The sequence below is a fragment of the Ischnura elegans genome, chromosome X, assembly GCF_921293095.1.
Source record: "Ischnura elegans chromosome X, ioIscEleg1.1, whole genome shotgun sequence".
NCBI lineage: Eukaryota > Metazoa > Arthropoda > Insecta > Odonata > Coenagrionidae > Ischnura > Ischnura elegans.
Genome location: NC_060259.1, coordinates 92,741,669 through 92,764,787, shown reverse-complemented (window position 1 = coordinate 92,764,787; position 23,119 = coordinate 92,741,669). Strand labels below are relative to the sequence as shown.

The 23,119-nt window shown below is 37.1% G+C and overlaps 2 protein-coding genes across 6 annotated transcripts in view; one reads left to right on the top strand and one right to left on the bottom strand.

Moving 5' to 3' along the window:
• The window catches only part of LOC124170592 (membrane-associated protein Hem), a 50,040-nt gene extending 41,265 nt beyond the window's left edge, over window positions 1–8,775 (top strand). For 2 of the 4 annotated variants that reach the window (XM_046549402.1, XM_046549400.1), the window contains 4 exons: window positions 3,645–3,729; window positions 3,813–4,036; window positions 4,148–4,237; window positions 7,615–8,775. In XM_046549402.1, coding sequence (XP_046405358.1) covers window positions 3,645–3,729; window positions 3,813–4,036; window positions 4,148–4,237; window positions 7,615–7,728 — 513 coding nt within the window. In that variant the 3' untranslated portion in view covers window positions 7,729–8,775. Of the gene's footprint in view, window positions 1–3,641; window positions 3,730–3,812; window positions 4,037–4,147; window positions 4,238–7,614 lie in introns of all 4 variants that reach the window. The other 2 variants (XM_046549401.1, XM_046549399.1) reach the window with 2 other exon arrangements.
• Window positions 8,776–16,209: 7,434 nt separating this feature from the next.
• LOC124170785 (GRIP1-associated protein 1-like) overlaps window positions 16,210–23,119 on the bottom strand; it is a 28,917-nt gene continuing 22,007 nt past the window's right edge. For both annotated transcript variants that reach the window (XM_046549746.1, XM_046549747.1), the window contains exons 12-13: window positions 22,187–22,370; window positions 16,210–16,780 (exon numbers count right to left, since the gene is read on the bottom strand). In XM_046549746.1, the coding sequence (XP_046405702.1) occupies window positions 16,572–16,780; window positions 22,187–22,370 (393 nt within the window). In that variant the 3' untranslated portion in view covers window positions 16,210–16,571. The remainder of the gene's footprint in view (window positions 16,781–22,186; window positions 22,371–23,119) is intronic.

Here is a 23,119-nt window from a genome sequence, read left to right as displayed (position 1 = left end):
GAGTTAGGTAAAGAAATCAGGTATTTGCGATTTAGAACACCATTCATTCACTCCTCATTATTTTCTGTTTCCACTGCAAACAATAATAGTATATTTCAGTCAATTCAAAGTATATCCTTCATATTTTAACTTTGTGAGGAGAGTTAGATATATAATTTATTTACATTAGAATTTTATTTACATTTGATACATAATTTTGATAGGACAAATCCAAAATTGGATTAAATCCTAAACCTGTTTTTCATGAATCGGAATCTTGAATCCCAAATCTTAATCCTTCTTATTTTCATAAAATTCAAATCTTCCTCTTAGCAAATTTTAATTAAGCAATAGCAAATTTTAATTAAGGAATTAGTGAATGTAATACATTCTTTAATTACATCCCATTGAATCTTAATCTTTTTTCTTAAAATAACTAATACATTCATAATGGCCATGTAGTCCCATCTCGAGTCAAGGACATGTTTCAGTGCTGATAAAAAGGATGGTAATTTCAAAAGAAAATCACTTTTTAATGTTTTATTTCAAAAATTTCAAAGTCAATGAAAACGTGAAAGCAAATGAAAAAGTTTTTGCTAGCATAGAAAGCATGGGTTATATTTCAATGGACATTTTCATTTTTCTTTAATTAAAATGCAAGTTCAATTAAAACATTACTAGCTCAAATACTAATACATTCAAATATTTAAATACATGGAATGGTAATTATACTAAGGATGAGTACCGAAATTTAAAATTATATCACAAATAAATTTACAAAAATATAATTGTAAGCACAATGAAAACATTAAAAGTCTTAGTTTAGAAAATGCAGCATTTTCACTTTGTCATGATATGATTGATATCTTTTTTTATCAACAAAATTCCTTGGGGCTACTGAATGCTCTTTCAGAAAATCCTGTAGCTGAATGCGGAAGAACTTCGTTGTAAAATATTTCAAATTGGGGTAATTTTTACAAGTTTTCCCGCCATCCATTCCATTGATGTGTCAGGAGGCAATAGAGCTTCTTTTAAGTATGCTTCAACTTACTTTTTGTCAAGAGAATTAGCAGATCCAGTGAGTGAAGTATCAAATTCATGAGGTGCAGAATAGTCCCCTTATTTTTTTGCTTCTTCAGATAACTCTCACAATTTTGCAGCTTCACAGGATTGAAGCAAATGTAGCTGTATGTGTTCCTTGGGGCGCTGGTTGTTTATTAACCAATGCACTGGGATATGGAACTGCTGCAAATATCATGAATCACTACCTTTCTATTGCAACTTTTAACTTAAAAATAGCACTAAATCTCATGGGAAACTGATGATATTTCTTTTCGTGAAAAAGTATATTTGCAGAATAGAGCCAATTCAACTTTTTACCTTGGTATTCACAAGCTCTATACATATTTATATTCTCTAAAAATCCAAATGCAGGAGGCGCTGGCATTATAAGTCCAGGTGCAAAGTGCTTAGTTAGCACAGCAGTGGTGGTAGCTGGAAACTATTGATAGCAAAGAAAACTATAATGCATAGTTAGTTCTCTTGGAGAGAAATATTTGCTTTGGAACCACTGATGAGTTCAGTGCTTGGAACTGATATGGAGTAATGATTTCCAAAATCAAATGGGGACTGGTTGTTGTTAAGGTGCGACGTGTCTTCAGAAGATGAAACAGATGTCTTTACATTGGTATGGCAAAATTGAAAATTACATAAGGCCCGTTAAAAATATTTGGTGATGGTTTTCTAGATGCCTCAATAGGTATTTTACACAAAATTGCAACATCGAAAATTATCAACATTTGGACCACTGCAGCATTCTCCGGCTCTAATCTGTAGGCAGTACTTGGAAACTCTTATTAGAATTTTTAATCCATTGATTTAATCAAATCTTTTATTAGGTCGAATCTTTATCAAATTTTATTTTATTCAGTTGAAACTCAAATCCATTAGATTCTTTCATCCCAGTCCCAACTCTATTTTTACTGTGAATGAAAATATTTTAAATATTCTTACCTATTAAATATTTACTTCTAAACAATTATCTAAGAAATTTGAGGATAAAATTAAAAAGAGGATTGGAGACTTTAGGCCCTTTAGTTAATAGATGAAATTAGCGATAATTATAAATTAGGATTTACAAAAGGATTAGCTTCACAGCTTTGCTGTTTGCTCATAGAAAAAATTAGCATAGACTGTACAACATCTATCATTCTTCTTCAGAATATTTCATTTATGCTCAGGGAATCATGCGCAAAATGTTTTGAGGAATCTCACATGAATAAGTTTATTGGATAGCATGGCTTAATTTCACAGCAGTTAATGTATGTTACCTGTTTGCACCATACTTTTTTCTTTTAGACTTTTAATCTGTTTAATCTGACGTGCATTTGATCATCAAAATATTTATCTTATATGCAAGGAATCCATTTATTATAAAATAATTATTAGATCATTAGGGCTACTATTCATTTAATGGATATTTTGGGAACATCAATGAAACTGGAATTGTATAATGTATCTCCGCAATCATCATCCTAATGTATACGTATTGTGACTATTTTTGTTTTATTTTCCTGATTTTATGTATATTATTGTGCTATGACGAATCTTATACCTACTTGTGTGGTCACTGGAGAATAAATTATTATTATAGAACTATAGAAGCTTGCTGCCGCACATTGAAATTGAGTTGAGCTGTCTCGTAGTTGCATTTTGTCTCTTCTTTCCTCACTTCTCAATTCCATCTTATGTCCGCATTACTTTTGGTTGCAAGGTGTCTTCTTTCATGACTCATGGTTAGAAGCAGCAAAACATGGTTTCAAAGCGCATGAAAAAAATTGAATATGACATTACGCATTCCATAGTGTCATACTGATTTCCACATTAATTTCAAATCAGCCAAAACCATTCACCCTCATTTTTGCACTTATTTCATCAGGTTCAACATCTAATATTTTCTGTATGAATGCTGTGGCCATTGAAATATGGATCGGCCCTAGAATCTCACACCAAGTCCCAAAGCACACACTATTTATTGCCAATTTGTTCTATAAACCAGCCTTTTGCCCTTAGAATAATTTAAAAACCTGATGTTTATGGTACTTGAACTGTGTGACTATGTAATTTACATCTAATAGCTGATTGCTATCTGTTAATCAATGAGAAATTATGATGGCTAAACAAAGAAAGAAATACTAGAGAATTCGATGTATTATTTATTCGATATCCAATTGCATTGAATACATTTGAGAATCCTGCAAATGATACACCATTTATGCTCAGGGAATCATGTGGAAAATGTATTGAGGGATCTCATGTGAAAAAGTTTATGTGATAGCATGGCTTATTTCACAGCAGTAAATGTATGTTACCTATTTGCACCTTACTTTTTTCTTTTAGACTTTGGTCTGCTTGTGCTTGTTAATTTAAGTTTGAAAACTGTCCAAACTGTCTATATCTTCAACACATGATGCTAGTTTTGTACATATCTGTTGGTAAAAAAGAGAAAGGTTTCTAATGGGCTGTAGTAGTTATTAGGCAGGTAGTATTTAGTGCATCTAAGAAATGATGCTAGTATTGCTCTGTAATGTCATTAGTTTTGTAGTTAGAATTGCCATGGTATGTTATAAGTGAGACTGATGGTTTTTGTCATTTTAAATGATAAGGTTGTTTGTGAGATGGCCTCTGCTGCTGGATTGAGCTGTAAGGTGGACCCAACTCTGGTTGCTGCTCTCAAGAATCAGAAAAATGGTGAGAGAACTTAGTCACTTTTTGGACATGGTTAAAAATAACTTTTCGCTTGTTTTGATCTCCATTTGGTATTAATTGTACAGAAACAGATGAAGATGAGCACCTTCTTGCCTGTTTGCTGATGGTCTTTGTTGCCGTTTCCATCCCCAAGTTGGCACGAAATGAGAACTCGTTCTATCGAGCATCATTGGAGGGACATGCCAATAATATACACTGTATGGCATCAGCTGTGAACAACATTTTTGGAGCTCTGTTCACCATTTGTGGGCAAGGCGATATTGAGGACAGAATGAAAGAATTCCTTGCGGTGAGTTGCAGCATTATCTTTCGTATTTGATTTTCTGTTTTATTATTCACTCTCCCTTTATTTCATGTCCACCCCAATATTTATATCTCATTCTCCTATTCATCCTCACAGCTTGCATCATCCAGCCTGCTGAGGCTTGGTCAGGAGGCAGACAAGGAGGCAATCAAGAACCGGGAGTCTGTGTATCTTTTGCTCGATCAGGTGAGAGGATAGTTGATCAGATGGTTCTTATTTCCTTGCAGTTTACCTCAAAACATATAAGGTGTTTATTCCCTTTGTTGCCAAACTTTGAAATGGCAATAACATTTTCCATCGATCTCTAATAATTGTAGTACATAATTGGTGTTAAGGGTCTTTGCAATTTTATTTTTGCAATTTTTGTGCCTAGTGAAAATGAAGGTGGATTCACTTAAAGTTTACCTGCTACTTGAAGCCATGGATTTCCCAGTTATGGATCCGGTTTCTAATCATGGCAGTAGTGGAGGTTGTTTCTGAGGTCGCCCCATGACCAGGGTGACCACCTGTAAGGGAGCCAGGGGAAATGCAAAGTCAGATCTGGGAATTTGATGCCTTGTCAGGGGAAATCCTGAGAAAGTTCTTTCTTCCTTATACATATGAGAGACTCGATTTGCGGGCACTCATTAAAGACTGAAATATTTTTTTCCCGTTATTTTCGATAAAATTTCTACCATTCTGTAGGGATGAAAAGTACTTTAAGTTGAACTTCTGTTCTTCCCCTATCCGAAGAATCCATAAGCATCGTAATATCAAGCATATTTTTGGCATTAGTGGCGTTCAACTGGGGAAACCAGAACGAACATATATATTTAGAATATTTTTACAAGGAAGGAGGTGGAAAATCAGGGTACACATTAGATATTTCTCCTGGGTGTAAAATTTTTGCAGTAATTTAACAAAGTACCTGATCTGCAACAAAATGGGGATAGGACAGATGAAAATTCTATTATTTAATGGAGTGGGTTTGCTTACCAGAAATTAGTTAGGCTAGGCCCATTTATGTTTAATAGGAAGGGTTGTTACTCCAGAGTCTGGGTATTCACAGAAGGCAGAGACGCACCAAATAAGGGTTGATTCTTCCCTCTCCCCAAGAAGCAATGGTAGTGAACATCCTTCTCGGTTGTGGGAGTGTTTGTGAAAACCAGAATTTCCTCCATTTTTTTATTTTTTGGGGAAGGAGGTGAAAAGTTTTTTTATAAAAATTTTATGTTAATTTATTTCTAGTGAATTGACTATGGAAGATAAAAACATAGTATGTATTTACCAGCAAATATTCGTCCATGTTAAATGGTTATCAATATGCAATTTCTTCAATTGCAAACGGCAGTTATAATTTTGAAGTAATCAGCCAAAGTGTCCACAAAAACAGATTTTCTTATTTTTGGCAAGTTTTTCCTGGTTAATATGAAATGGGTTAATAGGGTATCAAATGTGAAGCATCTTAAGCCAGAATTAATTGGCGATTCAAAGAACAACCATTTTGATGGAAGAAATAGTCCTGTGCCTACATATATAAATATATACATATAGGATAATGACCTCAGGCATAAGAAATGTTAAACGTCCACCAGTAGGAATTCAGATGATGAGTATGAATTTCTTTAGTGTGTCATAATGCCAGCCATGGTGGCATACATCTCTGCCAATTATTGAACACTTTTGTACTTGGCATGATGAGACAGCCTTTTTAAAAACTTCCTGATTTTCAATACTCTTTACAGTAGGGGGGAAGTTATTATATTGTCTTAGTATCTTGCATATGGAATTCCGAATGGAATGGAATGGAGTTCAGGTGAAAGAGAGGCCGAAGAGAAATAAAAAGACTACTTCACAATTTGCTATACATTTGTTAGATAACAATCATCAAAGTGATTTTGTTTTTGAAGTGCTTCATTATGAACCTAAAGGACCTAGATTAGACGCTTTGGAACAAATGGAAATTTCGCAGCACGTACGTTCCAATGACAACATTGTAAACGAATTTTTGTATGACTAACACTCCCCTCTTTTAAGCCTCCCACTCCTAAATTCCTGGGCTAATGACATGACAAACTCTTCGGCCTCTCTTTCACCTGAACCACCCCCCCTCCACCTGACATGCCCTCCCTAAGGGAGCCTCCTCCCCCTAACTTTTTTCTACCGTTTGACCTAGTTCTTTCACCCTCCCTCTTCTCTGTTGACCAATCCGTTCAACCTAATTACCTTCCTCCCTCCCCCTCCTAGCCTGGTGTAAAAGGATGTGATGGACCTCTGTAGAGTTCACCTGATGATGACGTCTAACGTTGAAACCATGGCCGTGAATAAATATTTATGTGAAAGCACAAAGTTCTTCTTTTTTAATTTAATTATGAATCGCTTTCACCAAGTTACGCCTCAAACAATCAATTTTATTTGCACATGGTTCTGTTAACATTTCTAAACTCTTAAATAGGGTGCTGCAATGGGCATGATTTCTTTATATGTGTCACATATTGTTCAAATAACTGAAGAAATATTAAAATAACCATGGGTTATTCTTTTAAGGAAATACTTTGTCAGTGAATGTTGGTGATTGTTGGGGAATTTCAATGTGTTGACATCCTGATGTCCATGCATGATGCTCCGTGGAGGGCACTTTAAGTGTCTATCAGATGTGAAAATAAGCTTTGCTCCCCTTTTTGTCTTTCATTGATTGCCTTGTATTGATGTGTTTCCCAAGTCAATCCATCTTTCCTTCCTGACCCTTCCCTCATGGCTCTAACCTATTGTGGGGAACTTACATGATAAAAATTAGTGGCAGAGCCCAGAAGAAGCTAGGATTCATCAAGCTTGTTGTGGGAGGATCTCAGGGTGAGAAAGTAAGAGATAGGTGCTATTTTGTACTTGTCTGGCCACACCTTGAATATTCCACAAGCATATGGGATCTGGAGCAGTACGAATTGATACATGAACTTATAACGAAAGCTACACGATTCGTCAAAAATTGCCAGGGGCATTCAGAAAGCGTTAGACAGGTGTTAAACAAACTAGGCTGGGAGTCATTGGCTGTGCACTAGGCTTAGATTGCTTGAGCAATTGAGTAGAGATATGTGTATTTAAGAGCGACACAGAGAACATCCTATCAGAACCCCACTGCATTTCCAAGTCTGACAGATGTGATAAATGAAGAGAGATATTTTGCTGAGCATGGTTGGTATGGGAATTCATTTTTTCCCAAAATATAAAAGACTTCAATAACTGCTAGGTGGAACGCCGTTAGAGAATTTCCTTTTTATTTTTTAACCTCTGATGTCCTTACTACACCGCTTCATTGAGGCAGCTTTTGGGGTTTTATGTAGATGTGGAAATGATTGTTAGTGGCTCCATCCCTATACATTCACAATGGTTTTCCTTGTATCCAGTTAACAGATTTTTCATGCTAATTTCCCCAACTTTGAAATCACAAAAATATTTTAATCGTAAGATAAATATTATCTTTGAAAGTCAAGAAGAGGTGAAGGTTTATTTGTAAATAACTTTATTTTATGCATATACATAGTGTCTTCCATGTGACTTATTGAAGTTTCATTTTCTGTACGCAGATTGTTCAGGAGTCTCCTTTCCTAACAATGGACTTGCTCGAGTCATGCTTCCCATACGCTCTCATCAGAAATGCCTACCATGCTGTGTACAAGCAGGAACATTCCCAGGGATAAAATGTATTTGAATCTCAATGCATTTGTGTCCTCCATTTATTGCTTATTGCTACTTCTGATGATGCTGAAATGAACCAGTATTTTAGGATTATGTCCTTACCTACTTATCCAGAAGTGAACATTATTCCTGACCACCATTGTAAGAAATGGACGGTGATTGAATGAAATCAAAAATCCTTTATTTACACAAACTCACCGTTTGATGCTCATGGATTTGATAGTTTTTGTGAATGAATGAGCTTCTGTGAAGTGCTGATCAGTTGCAAGTCGAGGCAGTACTTCTTCTGAGGCATGCATTTAAATTTATAAGGACATGTTTTAGTTCTTCTTTCCATTTAAGCTCTTGAAACCCTCATTTTGCATTGTTTATGTGACTGAATTAGTCATAACTTATGTTAATTATATGTATTGATTGCTAATTGTGCATTAAGAGTGTATTATTTGTACCCACTTTGCTTTGTCTTACTTTATGATGTGAAATAACGAAAAGATGACTGATGTTAATCAACAAAATAATAAGTTAGTAGATTCATTATGAATAACTCACATTTCTTGTTTCTGATTCTTATTTCATACTCGATCTATCTAAGTCATTTGCTTATGAAATATTTTATGACTGGATTATGTACAATGTCTCTCTGAATGCTCCAATGCCACTCTTTATTTATTGGTTCTTTTCTCATTCTTCCTTTTCCTATGTCTGCCTGAAATCTCTGACATACCTATTTCTCCTAATATATATTTTAGAAAGAAATCATGAAGTTGTTTCTATTCTCATGTATCAACAGAACTAATTTTCTGTTTTGGCATGCTATAAATCTAGTTTCTATTCTCAGAAACTAGTAAAACTTAAAATATTTATGTTGTCTGCAATCCTATTATGGAGACAGTTGAATATTTTACCTTAAATCTTAATATATATTAATTTAATGACATAGTTATAAGAATTGAACAAAGTAGATGCTGTTTTATACAACATTTATGACAGAAAATGTGTACGATATTACTATTGAAATAAATTTTACTGAAAGACATAAAACTTATAAACCCCTGGTTATATTTGATTTAATATTAAAAGTTGGCAGTTTATCTCACCTTCATTTCCCTGCTGCAAAATTTATTGAAAATCTTGTATGAAGCTAATAATTGTAAACAGCTAAGTGGAGAATATTGCCAATGAATAGTGTTTCATTACAAGTTTTTGGAAGGTAATAACAGTTTCAACGGATGTAGGAGAAGCTGAAAAGTACCAGGTGTAGAAGTATGAAACTGGAATTTTTTGTAAAGACTACACATCTGTTATTTGAAAATTATAAAAAAATATTTTATTCAAAATAATCTCCATTGGAATCTATGCATTTTTTCCACCTCTTCATCAGATTATGAATGCCACACCAAAAAAATACCAGCTGTCGAGCTATTCTCGTACATTTTCATAGAAATCTACGCACTGTTTGTCGAGTGTGTGTCCCAATGATGGGAGCAGATACTAATCAGATGGAGCCAGGTATGGAAAATAAGCTGCATACCCTCCTATTTCCCAATTGAATGCCTTGATTGTGTTGTGACCTGTTTTGCTGCGTGTGTGGTGGCATTGTCATGAAGCATAATGATTTATGTTGCCTGTTTGCTTATTCCAGTCGTTTTTCATGTATTGTTTGACTCAAATCATTTTTTGTTGTCAGCGATAAGTGTAAACGGTTTAACCAGGTGTTAGTAGCTCACAGGATATTACACCCTTTTAATCCCACCAAATATGGAGTATTGTCTTATTTCTAAATGGTTTTGTTATGCAGTGGATGTTGATGGTTCGCCTGGATTCTCCCATGATTTATAATGCCTAAGATTCTGAAAATATATCCACTTTCCATCACCGGTCACTATTCGATGGATAAATGAATTTGCTTTCTGCATTATGTTAAATTTTTCAGCAAATTCTTGTTGAGTCCGAGTGTTGTCTTCATCCAATAAGGCCTGCAAGTCCTCGTCTTCAAACTTTTTCGGTGGTTTCCCACAGTCCTTGTTTCTCACATCAAAATCACCACTTTAACATTTTTTAAACCTCTCTTAAGCACTGAGTGTTGCCAGGAGCATGTTCATTTTATGCTTCGACTGGCATCCTATTCAATTCTACTGCATTTTTCTTGAAATGATAGCAGAAAACCAATGCTGTCCACAAATCATAGTTCATAGGCACAAAACTTGACATGTTTGAGGTTATAAGAAAATATACTGCTGTATAAAACTTATGCTATTGCATATTGAGAAACTAAATAAGTTGCTAGGAAGAAGGTGGCGCTGCACTGGGGTGCAGCTAGGAATTAAGGCTGGGGGGGGTCTAGGTGCAACTAACACCAGGGTGTATGGGGGTATAGAATACCCACCAGGATAAGCGGTAGGTGCGAGATTAATAAATTGCGGAAATTTAAGATAAATGGTTCAAAATGGTGAGGTTTACGGCTTTCTGAAGGATATTTTATTTATCCTTACACTATTCTATTAGTAATATCAATCCAATTAAGTAAAATGGATTAAACTTAAAAATTTCTCTGAGCTCTGGGGGGGTTTTATCCCTCAAAACCCCCCTTGCTGTGCCACTGGCACTGCAAAAGCAGTCTTATGGTCTTTAAAATGATAGTGAGCGCCATCTATTGGGAAATTCTGGTTTCATACTTCTACACCTGATACATAGAGAAATACTGCCAGATACTTTTGGTTGATTTCTTGGTGTTTATACCCTCAGATGGATGTCTCATAATTTCTACTGCTAGCTTGTACTAGATGGAATGCAGAGTTTCAAATGTAAGTGCTCTGTCCATAGAGATCATACTACTGGAACTTGATTGGTGGCAGTCACACCAATTAGCTGATGCAGCAGTAAGGGACTGCCAATTGGTGGCACAGCAACACATTGGTGTACATGGGATTGAGCCACAGGCATGACTTAAAAAAATGCTTTATTTACATATTGTATTTAGACCAATGTATGCACAATATGTGCTTGATACACAGTGCAAATTCCACATGGGTATTACTTCTCTTATTCCATTTATTTTTTTGGATTATATCACAGCTCGGAATTAATGTCCATTTCTTAGTGTGTCAATTATGTAAGAGCACAGTTGGGCACTGTACAGTCCTGGATAAAAAAAATGAACCACTCAGGCCTGGAGTAGGGCACCACTCTCAACTCTGCCGGCAGCCTCAATGTTACCACGCCGCACTCCCACCCCGAGTCTCAGGGGGGTTCATTTACCTATGCACGCCTCACCCCAACACAACATATTCGCTAGAAAAGAGCTTGTCTGGGGGTGAGAAAATCACAGTCTTAAGGGAATGCAGGAAAATTTCAATAGGAAAAGGTCTTCATGACATTGGCATTGGCAAAATTTAGGGTACATGAGCATATTTCGATACAAATATTGTCTTGAACAACTCACTACCATTTTTGCATCATGCATGCTTGTAATTTGGAATCTAGGAACTAGGTACATGTAAGAATTCTTTGCCATGTGGTTTGTAGTGAACCATGCATAACATCATCACTTTGTTAAAGATTTCCCATTGATTGGGATATATTTAAGCTGCCGATGAGGTAGGAAGATGAAAGCCATCTTTCTAATGACCATCTCCAAAAATAATGATACTCTCATTTTATTGCGTGGACATACCTATGTATTGAACAAAATATCTCATCTGACTGAAACTTACCTTGCTTACTGAATCACAAGATCAACTTAGAGGAAATTTCCAATTAGTACTGTTACCAGAAATGATTTCATTCTTTGTGTTAAGAATAATTTCCTGCCCTCAAATTCCTCCAATTAGTTTTTCTGGTTGGTCATGTTTACACCAAAGCCATCCAGTAGTCAGCCGATCACCACCTACCCAAACCACATCATTCCTCACTACAATTTGTATGTACTAATATTTTAGAACTTACGATGATCTACTTTTTAGAGCATGCAACATAGGAGCAAATTATGTACAACTATAATCACTGTCGTAATTAAATGGCAATTTCTGTGGTTTCATGATCAACATTCTATAATTAATATCAGGAATTTTACTTATTTTTATGGTTTTACTTAAACCAATGCAATTTCTTGGTTGCTGAGGCCACCCCAGTCAGCTGGTTCCTACTTACCATGACCTCGTAATCACGACACTTGAACCTTCCATGACAAAAGGCTTAGGTGGGACCAGAGAAATCTAACCTCTTCCACCATAATTTAAACTTTTTAGAATACACCAATTAGCAGCTATCCATAGCTTTTATCAAAATCCTCATCACATGGTGATTACTCTGGTTTTTTGATCGACGTTCTCTTGGTGGCATGATACTTGGAGAAAGTGACTGACGAGCCATCACGGAGAGATAAGTGAGGAAAGGTGAAGAGAAACCTGGGATCAGCATTAGACTGCTCTTAACATAAGGCACCAAGGGCACCACGATTTCACGCTGGATGTAATTTGAAATCCATAAAATACCATGGCTATTGATACAAGTAGTCACATCTAATTTTTGGGATTTAGTTCGGCTTTTCTCAGCATGAAGCTAGTGTATTGTTTGTCCTGGATTGCACCTGCATGGTAGTGGAGGGCCCATTGGAGTGATTGCCAAGGATTCATAACTATGCCCTTTATTCGAAGATTGAAATGAGGACTCTAGCAGCATTTGTTTCTTGCTTGAATATCGAAAAATGACTCACAAAGCTCCAATGAAGTGTATTCCTAATAATTAGCAATAACCGTCACTAAATGATAACTTTAGAACAATATATTTAGGAATGGGTGATGTCATAACTAATTTCAAAATTTAAATTGAAGCTATAATTAATGTCTATCACTTTAAAATTACTTGATTATTAGCCTCAAGTGATTACTAGACATTGACATTATTATTACCTACATAAAAAATTTAATATCAAGAAGCCTTAGAAAAAATCCCAACTGTGTCACATGGGGATGGACGGATTCAGGATTTTTTTTGACCCGGATCTGATACTTGATTTCAGGTGCTGAATCCTCGGATATTTTTGGATTCAAATGCATTTTCAATTGCCTGCTATACAAATAAGTAATTAGTCACGTTTCTTCTGGCTATGTGCAATCAAAGGCAGGCTATTTAGATTTTCATACACATTTAATATTTTTACTGATTAAAAATAATTTTTATAAGCGTTCACGTTATTTAAAAAAATACTAATATCTTTACACACTCAGGATCTAACCTGTCATGCTTACATTTGGAAATGAAAATAGGTTTCAATCTACAGATAAACCATTGACTGAATTTTAATATTCCTCACATAAGATTCCTCTGAATTTCGTCACTTTTTCATTTCATACTGAGTTGTGTTTCACCTGCAAATGCTGCAGTTGCGGTGAGGTGGATTTTGCACTTCCTCGAGATAGTTTCATGTCACAGTGCAAGCACATAATTCTCTTTATGACAATAAGATGTTTCCACGCTATGAAAGACATTTTTATTGGTATATGATTAAACTAAATTGCAATTGTGCAATCTGCAAGACAATTAACAATGCTTAGAACAACATAAACGTCACGTGCGATGAGGAGTGGGAACAGAACAAGACAACTGCTCAGCGAGAGTAAGGGGTGGGCAGCAGAAGCATTTAAAAGTTAGGTGGAGGGGAAGGAGCACGCTCCCTCTGTCTTTCAAGCGACAAGGGCTACAAATGAGGTAGTCAAAGACGATCATGTCATATCTTGCTATTTTGTGACGTCATTGCTTTCAAAGCGAAGCCAGATGACCTATGTGATATGTGCAGTTGGCGATCCCAGGTCGTATCTTCTTGTTTGACGTTAAGGATGCCAAGCCTGTTCCTTTGAAAATCGTGCTGTTTGGACAATGTTTGAATATTAGTACAGTGGAACCTCGATCTGTCGTTTTTCAGGGGGATGGATGAAAAGAACGATGAATGCGGGAAAACGATCAATGCGGGGATGGTTGTCCGGGTTGCCTATGTCCCAGGATCAGCTGGATTTTTGCGAATTATGACATTCATCAATGGATTCAAACGAGATTTCAGCTGATTACAGGAATATTATTACACTATCGAAACACTTAGGTCATATTGTTGATTCGACTTATCTCTCTTTCTAAAATCCTATAGAAACAAGCCGCCTTGCTAAAAAAATGTTTGCACTCCACTCGGAATTTTCACGGCTATTATGCATTTCTGTCTGATGTAAAAATTCTTATCCATCAAATGCCATTTCAAGTACACGTATTTACTAGAGAAATGTTCGTGTTATGCCTCAAACAACTGATTTCGCCGTCGCAGTGATTGGTTATGAAATGGATCAAGAAGGCCAAGAATAAGAATAAAACTAATAAAAATGAAACCGGACTCCATTGAACCCACGCGGAAAACACTCGCTAGTTTTAAGTCAACCCACCCCGGAAAGTACGGAACCACTCGTGCGAGGTGAAGTTCGGCACTAATGCTATCGCGTACGGCATAGGCAGAACTTACTGCAGAGGGTGAAGCATGACCATATGACTGCGCAATGAAATTTTTTATCCTATAGAGAAGGCAACTTACCCACTCATTTCTAACTATAAGTAGCGTAGTTCTAGATGAGCAGATGAATTCAGATTGCTAGTCGAGAGAAACAAAATATCCAGAGAAGACATCGCTTCGTTAGCAACTCAGACAAGTGAAACTTGTAGCATAACTCGTAAATTGTAACCAGACGCCCTGTTTTCGAAAAAAATCGCATCAACTGCCGTGAAGCTCTCTATCAGCTGCGAGGATATCGTTATTCGCCAGAAATCACCATCGTATTACTCCAACTCTTTCCTTGCTTAAAATGCTTAAATAACGTTAGAAATACGTCATGTTTGGTATCAATCTTTACTGAATTACGTGTACATCACTAATATCTCAATATAATAAAAGTATAATACCAATTGCCGAAATTCATTTCTACACACCTTTTGAGCTAATCGGTGATTCATGCAGCAGTTGACCTCCAGAGGTGGGGATCTTTGTAGCGAGTCAGCTAAAAAAAAGTCAGTGGTCGAGAAAGGGGGAAGCGTGAAAAAGGTTTCCTTTGTTCTCGAGTAACTTGATATTTTCTTTCCAAGCTAAGGTCTTCGTAATACGATCCCTGCTCGAGCTGGGACCTTTTTTTTTATTTCGGAGAAGAGGAAAGCTTCAGACGGGGAGAGGCGAGTGCTGAATGGAGGGGGATACCGGATCTTGGGATATGCGATAATGTAACTATCCCACGGCACTCAGCTTCTCCCTATCGTATTTCAATCTCCTGGGGAAGATTCAAACTTTGTGTCTGTCGTTATTAGCCGTAAACAACACGTTGTAAACACTTCGTCTCATTTTCGTCAAACGATAGATGCGGGAAAATTATACGACGGGACCGCGATCGTCAAACGATAAATGCGGGAAAACGATACTTCGGGGAACGATAGATGCGGGAAAAAATTACATTGTCTTTATGGAACTTAATTTGGGACCAGGAGCGGCGAACGATGAATGCGGGAAAACGATGAATGCGGGAAAACGATGAATGCGGGAACAATAAATCGGGGTTCCACTGTATAGTCTTGTTTGTAACTAAAATATCTTGGCTTCAATCAATTTGGGCTTTAAAAAATCTAAATATGTTAGGAATGCGATGCATTTGGTCTCATTCTTTTTTTAATCTCATTCAAGTCATCCAATTGCCAAAAACCATCGAGACATCTTCGGGTCCAGTAAGTCACTTACCTAGCATTTTGTTCTCCAGAAACGGAGAATTGAAGCAGGTAGGCCGAAAAAGGTCAGTGGTTGAGATGGGGTAGGGATGAAACACATTTCTTTGTTTTAGTGTAATTTGATAATTTCCTTTGAAGATGATGATTTATGAGCTGTGTGGTCTCGGAAAGGAGAAAACATATCAGAGGCTGATGGAGGGCCGAGGGTATTTTTTTAAATCTGCGACATAGTTACTTTTGACGTGGTTATTGTCCTATGGCCTTGAGATTCTCCCCATGGCTGTTCAATGTCTTGGGAAGAGTCTTACTATGTGCCTGTTGTAATTTGCCATAGAATTCTCCACAACTGAAATTCTATTGCATAACCCCTACTTTTTAACCCCTACTAGCTTTTGAAAAAATGGTTCATGAGTGCAACAAGCAACGGTGCATGCGAAGAGAGGATAAAATTAGAGGAAATATATTCACTGAAGCATAAATTTAAAATTTCTAATTCAGATGTGATGCCTTCAGCGAATTTGGATCAGAAGTATCCGATGAAGGGTAATATGAGGGTAAGGGTATTTTTATGTTAATATTTTATGTTTGTCACTGCGTCACTATAAATTGGCAGAAATGCTGTATGTGAGCAACTCCTCAAAATAAATAAATAAATAAAATTAATATCTGCAGATATTTGCATACGAGGTATCCCATTCAACCATCCCTAGCGTTGTAGCAACATTAAAAGAACGACATACATCAAAAATATTATTTATTTGTTTTTCACGCACATAATTACAAGAAATTAAATATTAAAATAAAGTTGGCATTGTGAGAGCTAGATAATTGGTCAAGTTATGGAACAATACTATTCACCCGCTAAAGTAAAATAATAACTCTTCGATGAAATGGTAATTAATTACTGGCAGAGCTGGATGAACACAGCTGGGGTGCAAGCAATGTGAAGAGTGAAAAAGGGAGAGTTGCAAGAAAAGAAGAGTGGCTAATAACCTTAGGGCCCCTCGAAAGCCATAGGCAACTGCCTCTTGCCCTCACTCCACATTCCCCACTCACGACTGACCACATGGAATTCAGAGGAAAAATTCAGACAGCAATACTACTCCAATTTTTCACCTTGCTTTAGCTTCTCAAACTCTTTAGACATCTGCTCCATATCCCTTTGCAAATACATGTTTTTGGTCAGCAGTTCTTCCAGCATTCTCTGCATTCTAGCATTACACTCTTGCAGATGTTCTTCTTCTGAATTCTTAAGAAAGTCTGACAGTTTCTTCACTGCTTTTTTCCCACTCGAACTAGGCAGAGGATCTATTGATAAAACAAATCAAGAGATTAACAGATTTTTCGACACTGTTCTTCAAATCACCCAATGATTACAGTAAAATATGCATAAATCCTGAGTTATTGAAAATGAACGAAAGCAAATTTTAAAGGGAAAAAGCATACGTCACTCAAATTAAAGCAAAGAAAAAAAGAAATAAACACAAGTGGGAATGGTAACAGTAATTTTGTCATTTAAAATAATATTTCATGTTGTTATGTCGATGTAAATTTTGTGTTTCAAATGCCATATTTATCTGAATATAGTCCCCCTTTTTTTTTAAATGCCCATGGAAAAGTAAAGGGGTGGACTTTATTCAAAATTATTTTTAAAAATTTTCTCTAAACTGAAGCCTCAAAATTACGGGGGTAGACTATTTTCAGAGGGGGACTATATCTGGAGAAATACGGTAATTTGATACAATAAAATCTCATTTCCTCCAACTTCTAACATCTTCAGCAACATTTTAACACTTTTTGTGATTATTTGTGAAAGCATGATAAAATGAAGCAAGTCTTAAGGCCGTTTTACACGGGGCACGGAATTGCGCAGGTTAGAGCTGCATTAATTTCTAAAATGGCGTAGAATTGCGCGAATGCATGAACGAAATTAGAACAGGGGCTATTTTGCCGTCTCGCATCCACGCATTCTCGCATGTGTTCGAGCAATTCACCACTTTACACGACGCAATTTTGATTGCGCCTTCGCACGTACGTCAGACTGCGCAATTCCGTCTACCGTGTAAAACGGCCTTTACATCTTTCAGTCCAACAGTGGCTGTGAAAGCACGACCACCACTACGTTTGCCACAGTGTGGACTTGTGACATCAACACCTTGTTCGGTAAAACCCACCCCAAAGTTGGCTCTAAGAAAATGGCTTGGTGGTGTAACTGGCTAACACGCCTGATCAGCAATTAGGACATCTGGGTTCGAATCCTGACTGAATCAGATATTTTTTCATGGCGAACTTCATCCTTAGGTATATTTAAGTCTAGCATGGCATAAAAATTGGTCAATGTATGCTGCCTAATGACCAAATGCAAGGGGCTTAACTTTTAAAAACTCGATTTTAATACCAGAGAGGTCCCTTCACTGTTTAGCCTAGGACCTTTAAAATGACCTAGAATTAGCTTTGATAATTCATTCACATGTTGAGACTCATATTGGATATACTTATCAAGTAGGAAAAAGGTGAGGTCTCATTTTGAAAAAGAAGGTAGGCATAATCTAAGGCACTATGATCACATTATTAGCCAAATACAGGTGCATATAATCATTGATGTAGGTATTAGTAAATCCAAATGAAACGTTCAAAATCTAAGGGATAAAAATTGAAAGTTTGGAGAGGTGACTGCGTGAATAAATCTGTAAAAGCAACTGTGCAGATAGTTTTTGTGATTTGTGATGTTATCAATATTATATGACCTGCCTTCCCAGAAATTAACTCTCATGTACATTAAATTTGACTGAAATAAATATTCATCAACTAAAGTTACCTGTAAATACCATATTTCTCCCAATATAGTAGCCCTCCAATTTTGAGGCTCCAGTTTTGGGAAAACTTAAAAAAAAATGTATTTGAATATAGTTCCTACTTTACTTTTACCATGGGCATAGTTGGAAAATAAGGGGGACTATATTCAGATAAACATGGTAGCTTTCGGTATGTGTGCACTTTCTGGGACTGTCCAGGGACATCAACAACATGTGCACACCTTCTGGAACCAGCTTGCATGTGCTGTTTCATTTGATACAGTATTGAAGCTGGCATCCTCTGTTGACAAGGTTGGAATTTAACCTCATGAGTTTTCCTATTGAATTTCTTTGTACTACAGATGAGCTATCACTTACACGTCTTGCAATTGATAACTTAATCGACATCAAATGCTTTAGTGGCCAACATCAATGTATTTTACAAGCTCAAAGAGTATAATTATCAAAACCATGCCTAAACAGCACCACAAGTGGCTGTTAGCACCCCATAACCTCTGTGCCAGTGATGGTTATGCCACCACCCGCCACAGAACTCACCTAACATAACAGCAAAAAATAGAACTATGACATTTAACCCAATTTATACTAAATGTGGATAATATTACTGTTGTGTTTCAATAGTTATGTTAATCACAGCTTTGTGTGGCACTTGTAATAGCAATTGTATGTAAGTCCTACATTTCATACTCAGGTTGAATTCACTGTCGCAGTCAATTTCTCCTTCCCATAACAACAAGAGCAAAAAGGCTGAAGCATTAGGCCAAAAATATTGAGAACAAAGGTACTAGCCCCTTGTTCTTTTCTTGTGAAAACTGTTTGAAGCAAAAATTCCTGGGTTTATTGGAATTTAGAGAAATTTACCTGATTGCATTTTTAAGTTTCTAGTAGGGGTGAGTCGATTCCAAATGTCGATTCTCGATTCCACCGATTCTCGGGCACGGAATCGGAATCGAGAATCGATCGCCTAAAGTCGATTCCGACTCCATCAATTCCAGGAAGATAAATGTTTTGAGCATAGACTATAAGTTTGGGGCATAAATGCTGCCACACACCTAAGCGGCCGCGGTGTCAGCCTTGCCCGCGCGGAGGATACGCCCCGCACGCGGGTGCTGCGACGAACATACCTAAGCGGCCTCGGAAACATGAAAATGTCGGCAAGAGCGAAAAACCGACGAACCCTGAAATACCTCGTGTTCATGAGCAACTCTCAGAGAAAAAAAATTGGAAACCACGGGATCGGGAAGCAACGCATGCGTTTTCCGTTCTTTTATTAACCGCTGGTCACGGCAAATCAAATTGTTACGATTATGAATCACATTCGGAGAATTCATCTGGACCACCAATTTTAAAGTATAATAGATCGAAATATATTTTTTTATTTTCGAATGATATTTGAAGTCTGATGATAATAAAAACGTGTAGAGAGCGAGTTTTTCTGTGAAAAAAGTTTCTTATGAATACGCGCTGAGAGCGGTTTTTTTATATACGTAACTTTTTTAGACTAACACGCGCCTGCGTCAATAATAAAAAAAATAGACATTCGCGTTTGTATAGCCCAGTTTCATCAATGCAACCCTTGAGGAAGTTTATACTTGCTTGGCATAAGCCGCCGCGGCCTCCGGGCGGACTCGACAGGTTGCGTTCGGCCGCCACCGCGCACCCGCCAGGCTGCTCTAGTATGTATCGACGCCATGAACGCTACATTATTGTTTAGCCACCGCGGCTATTGTTATTTTTAGGGATGGTCGGATCGGATACCTCGGATCCAAATACCCGCGGATATTGCCCTTCATCGGATCCAAAGTCGCGGAAGACATCGGATCTGGATCGGAAATTTTAAATAATAGCTTCAGTGAATGTAACGCACCGTAAGAGTGGAAAGATTTCCGATTCTCTCTTCGAATGCGCCGTCGCATGCGATTCTTGTCCTACTCATGAACTGTTTTGTTTGAAAGCTCTCGCAGAGGTTGCAAGTAGAATTTCAGCCGTGGCCAGGATTTTCAGCATTTCAAAAGTAACTATGTCGCAGATTTCAGAAAACCACCCTCGGCCGTCCATCAGCCCGTGCCTCTGTTGTTTTTTTTTCGCATCCGAAATCACACGGACCAAAAATCATTGTCTTCTAAGGAAAATATCAAATCACACGAAAACAATTGAAGCGTGTTTCATCCCTACCTCGTCTCACCAACTGACCTTTTTTGGCCTACCTGCTTCAATTCTCCGTTTCTAGACTGCAAATGCTAGGAGAGTGACTTTCTGGGAAAGTGTTAAAATTAGTTTAAAACCCATTATTTAGTGCCCGGTTTTTTCAACAATTTTCCCCCCTGGTTTTGGATCCCCCCCCCCAATTGAAATTCCTGGCTACGCCACTGCTCCTTCCCCTCCACCTCTCCTTTACACGCTTTTGCTGCTCACTCCTTCCTCATGCTGAGCGGTTGAGCACCTCGTCACACGTGACGTTATTACCATTTTAAATACTTTTAATTGTGTTGCTGATTGCGCAGTTGCAATTTAATTTAATGATGCACCAATAAAAATGTCTTTCATTGTGTATAAACATTTCCATTAACAGGAGAACCAATGAATGCAGTGTGCGTGCACTATGGCGTAAATTATTGCGAGGATGTGCTAAATCCACCTCACCATACTAAAGCATTTTCGGATTAAACACAAGTCCGTATGCGATGAGAAAGTAAAATTCGGGGGAAACGCGTGTGAGGAAAATTTGAATTCAGTCGATAGCAGGGGGGTAGCCAGGAATTTTGTTAAGGGGGGGTCCAAAACCAGGGGGGAAAATTTTTAAACAACAGGGTACAAAGGAGAGGTTTTCAACTAATTTTAACGCCCTTCATAATAGAAAAAACCTCATTTTTCAGAGATTCATTTTTGTAAATTCATGATTTTTAATATTTTGTTTCCTTTTATGAAGGAAAGTAATTGTGTTTTTATATTTTGGGGGGTCCTCTCGCTACGCTACTGGTCAGTGGTTCATCCTAAGATTTTTCCTATTTTCATTTCCAAACCCAAGCGTAACAGTTTAGGCCCTGAGTATATAAAGATGTTTTTAAAAAACAACTTGAAAGCCCATAAAATAATTTTTAATTTATAAAAATATAAAAATGTGTATGAAAATCTAAAAAGCATTCCATTGATAGTATGTACCCACAATAAACTTGAATAATGACTTTGTTTAATGGCAGGAATTCGAAAATGCATTTGGAATCGAAAATATCCGATTCGAAAGATCTGGCTCCAAAAATCCTGGATCTCTCCATCCCTAGTTATTCTATTCCATTCGATTCTTAAATTTTAATGACAGCAATACCACAGATAAATCAAAATCCCACCTGCTATAAGGAGTAAGAATCGATGGAATCTGAATCGAGAATCGGGAATCGATTTGAAGGAATCGAAATTGGAATCGGAATCGAAAAAAAGTGGAATCGACTCATCCCTAGTTTCTAGTACTTGGAACTTTTCAGGATTTCCAGGTCCCTAAATATACAACCTGTTAAATATGCTTGTGATCAAGTGGGGAAAAAATCTGTGGGTAGTTGAGACAGCAAAAATAAAATGTGTACTATTTTTAAAAAGAATAATGCAATTATTGGAATCTGCAATCAGAAGAGAGAATCTGTTTCATCACCTCTGATTCCACTGCTTGAAGAATATGGAACAATGGAACTTGAGTGACAGCACAATACCATGCAGGCTTAAAATATATCTCATTAATTTCCTTTGATATTGATATAGCCAGTCACACCCCAATAAAATCTTTCATTATGAGCACTTAAGTTAGTGACTACACACTAAATAGCCAGACCCCAAAAACAAAAGGGGTCATGGTCGAGACAAACATTCAATGAGTAATCACCACGGGTGCACTTTTGTCTCTCACCTTGCCTTCCATCCATGCAGTAAAATTGGATGACTTTGGACTTTTTCATCAAGTCTTGCACCATGGCTGCATTCCCTTGCTCCAATTGGTTCACCTTCTCCTCGAGCGCCCACTTCTCTTCCTGCAACGATGCCACCCTCTCCAACAAGTTCCGACTCTCCTGCTCCAGGTCCAGGTCATCTGGCTGAGGAAGACAAATGCCATTGATGCTTTTCTATTCCCAACTACAGGCACCAACCTATGCCATAAATGTGTCCCTACTTCAAAATTGTACAAATAACTGCATTCAAATACATATGTAATAACTTCCCATGAACACATTTTAAACACACACGCACTCTTTGAAGGTCTTCTTCAGGCAACTATCAGTTACTTCAATCAGAAATTAATTCTATGTTAATGCCAATACTATTGGCATATGAATATAAAGGACATATAGACACTCCATCTATAATAGATACAACTTGTGATTTAAGCTAATTTTGCTCATGCTTTTTAAAATTTCATATTTTGCTTCCATTGTACTAAGTGTCATCAATCCTTAATTCTTATTTTTAACCAAAACGCATTTTGGAACAATAAAATTCACATATTGAATACTAGCAATGACTTTTAGCAATAGGTATTTAACTTTATTGAAATGAAATACATATTAGCAATGTGCACGAAATTCTAAGAAGAATAAGACCAAATACAACATATTTCTGACATCATTTGAGCATATTAAACCAGGAAATAGTTGTCTCTAACAAAATTATAATTGAAGGAGGGGAGTTGGAAGGGGAAGAAAACAAAAGTTCACCGTCATCGAGTATCATATTGCCTGAGAACATAGGGAATGGTTTCTTTTAAAGAGTCTCACACACCTCCCCTTCTCACCAGTAGACTTCTTCTTTTCTCATAACCTCCCTTCCGGCATTCAATTATTTTTAA